Source organism: Priapulus caudatus, unplaced genomic scaffold, assembly GCF_000485595.1.
Source record: "Priapulus caudatus unplaced genomic scaffold, Priapulus_caudatus-5.0.1 Scaffold1145, whole genome shotgun sequence".
Classification (NCBI taxonomy): domain Eukaryota; kingdom Metazoa; phylum Priapulida; class Priapulimorpha; order Priapulimorphida; family Priapulidae; genus Priapulus; species Priapulus caudatus.
The window spans coordinates 22,076-27,953 of record NW_014578206.1 but is presented as its reverse complement, the minus strand read 5'-3'; the positions used below and the strand labels follow the sequence as shown (position 1 = coordinate 27,953).

Genomic DNA, 5,878 nt, shown 5'->3' with positions numbered 1-5,878 from the left:
ATTAATAATAATAATAGATAATAGTTAATAATAATAATAATAATATACAATAAAATAATAGTAGTAATAATGAATAAGCTGTTATTATTATTTATTATTATTATTATTAATTAGTAGTCTAGTTAGTCGTAGTAGTAGTAGTAGTAGTAGTAGTAGTAGTCAGTAGTAGTAGTAGCAGTAGTAGTAGTAGTAGGTAGTAGCTAGTAGTAGTAGTAAGTAAGTAGTAGTAGTAGTAGTAATAATATAGTAGTAGCAGTAGTAGTAGCAGCAGTAGTAATAGCTGCGTATAAATAGTAGTCGTAGTAAGTAGTATGTTATGTTGTTGTGTTGTTGTTTGTTGTTGTTGTGTTGTTGTGTTTGTTGTTGTTGCTGGTTGTTAGTTGTTGTTATTGTGGTGGTGGTTGTTGTTGTTGCTTGTTTGTTGTTGTTGTTGTCTGTTGTTGTTGTTATTTTTGTTGTAGTAGTAGTAGTAGTAGTAGTAATATATCATTTTATTCTTGTGATTATTTCCTGTATTTAAGTTTAACCGGAATACGATCGATATGATGCAGACGACCTTGGTTAGCAATAAGGTCATTAGAGCACACAATCGTTATCTTCCTTGTTTGGCAAAACTCCAACGAATGAAACTCGCGCAGAGGAGGTAATGGAGGGTGAAGTAGAGGGCGACGAAAAGAAGCATGTGGGAGAGAAAGTGGTGGCGAAGGAGGGGAGAAGGAGGGGGTCACAGGAGGAGATGGGCGGATGAGGGAAGAGGTGGAGAAGGAGGAGGAGAAGGAAGGGGAGTCACATGAGGATAAGGCGAGGAGAAGGGGAGAGAAGGAGGGGAGGAGGGAGGGGGACGATTGCAACCAATATATATATAACAGATCGTGACAAGCACTGAAGCGTGCATGCGTAGCATAACTAATAGTAACCTGCCGCCTCGCTCTAGACTGATGCCGAATCCATTACCTCGCTCCGCATGAATGCACTGTGAGTACAAGGTTGCTCGAACAGCCGCTAGGCGTCAGTCTAGTTGCGTGCCTCTTATTTGAGTAATTCTGCGTGGGACAATCAGAGAACAGAATCATCAGAGTACGGCAACTGTGGTGTTTAAGGTTAGCTATGTATTCCGTTTATCTCGTCCATTCACGACAGCAACTCGATTTCAAAATTAAAAATCCGTTTTTATTTATCGGTAAATTCTTGACCGAAGAGGGAAAGCAAACGCCCCTCGTGACAAAATCTCCGCCAGGCGGCGCTGCAGCGTCAGTGCTTTGTTTTAAGCGCATCCGCTCTTGCGTGAATGCTGCCGTCATCACTAGTTCGGATGCCCGTTTTGCATATACGTAAAGGCAGTGCGTTTCTGCTGGGGGCGTTCAAGCTGATCTTCACCGTGACCCAGGTGGCCCTTTGCAACGCTTTGCGCACGCGCGACGCACCTTTGCGGGCGAGAGCGGGCCGATTATAAGTCAGTGCGCATAAGTGGTTGGAAAGTGTTAAGCAATACCTGTACCTAATAGACTGTAGGTACGTCGCTACTGCCCTGGTGGCACCGTAACCTAGACTGTGCCAAGTGCTGCTACTGCTGCTGCTACTGCTGCTGCTGCTGCTGCTGCTACTCTGCTACTGCTGCTGTCTGCTACTGCTGCTGGCTATCTGCTGCCTGCTGCGGCGCTGCTGCTGCTGCTGCTGCTGTGCTACTCGCTGCTGCCACTATCTACTCGCTGCTGGCTACTGCTGCTACTGCTGCTTGCTGCTGCTGGCTGCTGCTGCCGGTGGTGGTGGTGGTGGTAGTGGCAGTGATGATGATGATGTATGATGATGTTGTTGTTGTTGATGACGAACGATGATGATGGTGATGATGATGCGTGATAATATTCTACTGCTGGCTGCCACCTTCTGCAGTGGTGATGTCGCCCGCCGCGGCTGCTGCTGCTCTTTCGTGTTCTCAATACCTCTTTCTCTTCTGCTCTTCCTCATCGTAATCCTCTGCCTCGTATATATCAGTTTTGTCTCCTCTACCTTTGTCCTACCCTCCTCTCCCTCTCCCTCCCCTCTTTCTCATCTCCCTCTCGATCTCTCTTCTCTCTCTCTTTCTCTCTCTTCTCTCTCTATTCTATCTATCTATCTATCTATCTAATCTATCACCATCTATCTTCTATCTATCTATCTATCTATCTATCTATCCATCTATCTAAATCTTCTATCTATCTATATCTATCTATCTATCTTATCTATCTATCTATTTATCTATCTATCTATCTATACTCTATCTATCTATCTATCTCTCTCTCTGCTCTTCTCATCGGATCTCTCTCTCTCTCTCTCCTGTCTCTCTGTCTCACTCTCTCTCTCCGCCCTTTCTTCTCTCTCTTCTCTCGTCTCTTGCTCTCTCTCTCTCTCTCTTTCTTTCTCTCTGTATGTGTGTGTGGGGGGTGCGTATGTGCTCTAGGAGGTTGAGGAGTGCGTGTTAGAATCTGGCGAGGGTTTACGCACCGCGGCGGGGTTTCTACGCACCGCGGCGGGATTTTTACGCTCCGCGGCGGGGTTTTTACGCACCGCGGCGGGGTTTTTTCGCACCGCGGCTGGGTTTTTACGCACCGCGGCGGGGTTTTTATGCTCTCTGTAAACAAGATGACGAAAAATTTACGCCAATTTACAAATCTATGGACGAATACTTTTAATTAATGCTAAAGTTGTGGCGTTAATTAAACAACTATACTAACACTGAGAAACAGAGACCATAGCGAGAGGGAATGAGAGATATAAAATAACGAGCGAGGAGGAGAGAGGGAGAGAGAGTGTGTGTGAGACAGAGAGAGCGCGAGAGAGAGAGAGCAAGAGAGCGAGAAAGGGGCCACTTTTCCTCATTGTGTGTTCAGTGGCCCCTAACATTAGTTTAACAGGGGGCACGTATACTTAAGACGCGTTCACAAGAGTATGGCGAACAGCGCATTCTTTCACACAGCACACGCGTACACGCCACTGAGCGTGAGATTTGCATACACAGTCACGCGAATGTATTTGCTGTAGCGGTAAAAAGGCGGTGGTCGCGAGAGTTTTTCCTGTCCTCATTCCGAGCCGGATAATAGGTTACCTGTGAAGACAGGACACCGACAGCAGCAGCAGCAGCAGCAGCAGCAGAGAACGAAGAAATAGCGTATCGCATGCAGCCGTGTGCGAACAATCAAAAATTGGCCCAGATTGCCGGGCTGTCTGTTCCGGTGACCCGAATAGGTCTTACCTATGGTGCGTGCGCGTGTGTGCGTGCGCGTGTGTGCGAGAAGGAGAGGAAAATGTATCGTATATAAAGAGAGAGAGAGAGAGAGAGGAGGTGAGTGCAAAAGAGAGAGAGGGAGAGAGAGAGAGAGAGAGAAGAGAAGGGAGCAAAATAGAAGATAGAGAGATGTACTGACGGAAGAGGAGAGCGGGGAACGGCATGGTGATAGATAGGGAGAAAGAGGTGTGATAGATGGAGAAGGAAAAAGGGTTAAAGATGGAAATATAGTGAGAGAGAAGGGGGTATGAGACAGAATGACGGAGAAGGATGGCAGAAAGAGGGGGGATGAGAGACTAAAGAAGAAATTAAGTGAGATAAAAGAGGCAAAGCGAGAGAAGGGGGCAGACACATAAAGAGAGGAGAGAGAAGAGAAGAAAATAATGGGAAAGAGATTGCCATGTTACTGGCATCCGCCTTAGCGCCTAGGGCCGGCCTGCATGTGTCGTCTGTCCAAGCAGAAGATCTGCCCGCTCTACCGTCTACTAATCCCTTACAATTTTACAAAATCGATTATTTCTCACGAGAAAGAACCCGCCGAATCGCAGTCAATCCATACTTACTCCATATCGCTGGATTAGTATAATTTTTGTTTTTGTTAGGGGTGGGTCCGGGCGGGGAGGAGGTGTAGGGGCGGCGGGCGGACGAGCACAGAGTAGTATACATTAGCACAATGAGCACGCCTGTGCTTGTTCGATAGAGCCGTGGAAGATTAGCGGTGGGAACTGGATGTAGAAGTAAAACATCACTCCGTCATCTCCGTGTAACGCATAAATCTCCTCGCTCGTCTGTAACACACGCACCCCCCCCCACCCCCCACACACCACACACACACACGCACGCGCACGCACAGGCACACACACACACACGCGCGCGCACGCGCACGCGCACGCACACACACACACACACGCACACGCACACGCCGCACGACGCCAGCACGCACACGCACCACACACGGCACCCACAACACATCACACACACACACACACACACACACACACACACACACACACACACACACGACGCTGGGGGCGTGTGTGCGTATGCTAATGTAAAGACGCGCACAGTAAGTAGCTCACAGAGCTGCAGTAGTTACATCTCTGCTGCGTGTCCGTGCTAGCCATCGAAACTATCCACACTAGATTCCTAACCAACTAATTTGTTATGCCTACCATGTAAATATGTACTATGTTATATATATATATATATATATATATGTATATATATATATAAATATATATATAAACGTATCAAAATAGAATAGGATGTTGAATTTTATTCATTATCTCTCTTCATCAAGCTATGAAAAAAAATACGTGAATGAGTTCGTGAACGGATGTTCTTTTGTTTGTTGGTAACAGCCCTGAGTTAAAACCTCACATGACATTAATCTCGTTGTCTAGCGTCACATATAAATGAACCGAGTGATATATCAAACCCAGATAATTGACACGCAAAGGAAATCCATAAAAGTGTCTCACCTACACAGGTTCCGCCATAAAGGGTGTGTGTCCCAATGTAACTGCCCCTCCCAAAGGAAACAGCAAAAAAAGTGATCTTTATAGATAGCTAATATATCTATAACCTAGCTTAAAGATAGAGCTGTCTGTTAACAGGAGTTTGACTATATTAGAAACAGCTAGTATTTGTAACCTCGGTCATGCAGCCCGCTCATGTGTGCGTTTCTGTTTCTCCATCTGTAGCAAGCCGAGCAGCACAACATGCACGGACGCCTCACTCCGCGGTCCTTTCGGCTTCCCTCAGTCGAAACTGAGCGGAGCGCTCCTGGCGGGAGACAGAGGAAAGCTCGCCGACGAGCTGAGAGCCCGGATGAAAGATCTGCAGCCGCTGCCGACGTCGGCCGCCATGTTCGCGTCGACGCCGAACCACCTGAAGCGCGCCCACGCGGCGATGGACCCGCCGCCGCCGCTCGCATCGCCGAAGAAGCTGAAGGAAGGTTTCTTCTCCTCGCCGTACGACTCCCGCTCTCCCGGAGGAGGCGGCGGCGGCTATCCCGCTCCTCCCCCGCATCCTCCCGGCATGCTCTCCCAGATGTCAGTCTTCCCGATGCCGATTCGCGTGGCGACGCCCGCCGGATATCCGGCGGCGCCACCGATCAAGACCCAGGACACGCTGCTCACAAAGATGCTCAATGGAGAATCGAAGGAGGAGGTCGAGCGTTACTCTCCCGGAGAAGGGTACCGCCCGAGTTCCCGCGGAGGAGACTCCCAGGGTTCTCCCAACGGCGTACATTCGACGCGTGTTGGAGGAGGAGCAGGAGGAGGAGGAGGAGGAGGAGGAGGAGGGGGAAGGTCCCCGTCGTCGCAGGACAGTGTGTGCAGCCACCGCAGCACGAGTCCGAGATCTCGCGAGAGGAGTCACATGGCGGCGTGGAGCGTCGACGACGTGTACGAGTTCGTACGCAGCATCGATCTGTGCGCCGAGTATGCCGACGTAAGTACGGATGATGATGCTGCTGCTGGTGCTGCTGCTGCTGAGGATGATGATGATGGTGGTGGTAGTGGTGGTGCTGCTACTGCTGCTGTTGCTTCTGCTGCTGCTGCTGCTGCCTCTGCTGCTGCTGATAGTGGTGGTGGTGGTGGTGGTGGTGGTGGT

At 48.9% G+C, this 5,878-nt stretch overlaps 1 protein-coding gene across 3 annotated transcripts in view; it reads left to right on the top strand.

Moving 5' to 3' along the window:
- The window catches only part of LOC106815553 (probable tumor suppressor protein MN1), a 21,070-nt gene that overhangs the window by 8,896 nt on the left and 6,296 nt on the right, over positions 1-5,878 (top strand). For all 3 annotated transcript variants that reach the window (XM_014820021.1, XM_014820023.1, XM_014820022.1), the window contains exon 3: positions 4,966-5,716. In XM_014820021.1, the coding sequence (XP_014675507.1) occupies positions 4,966-5,716 (751 nt within the window). The remainder of the gene's footprint in view (positions 1-4,965; positions 5,717-5,878) is intronic.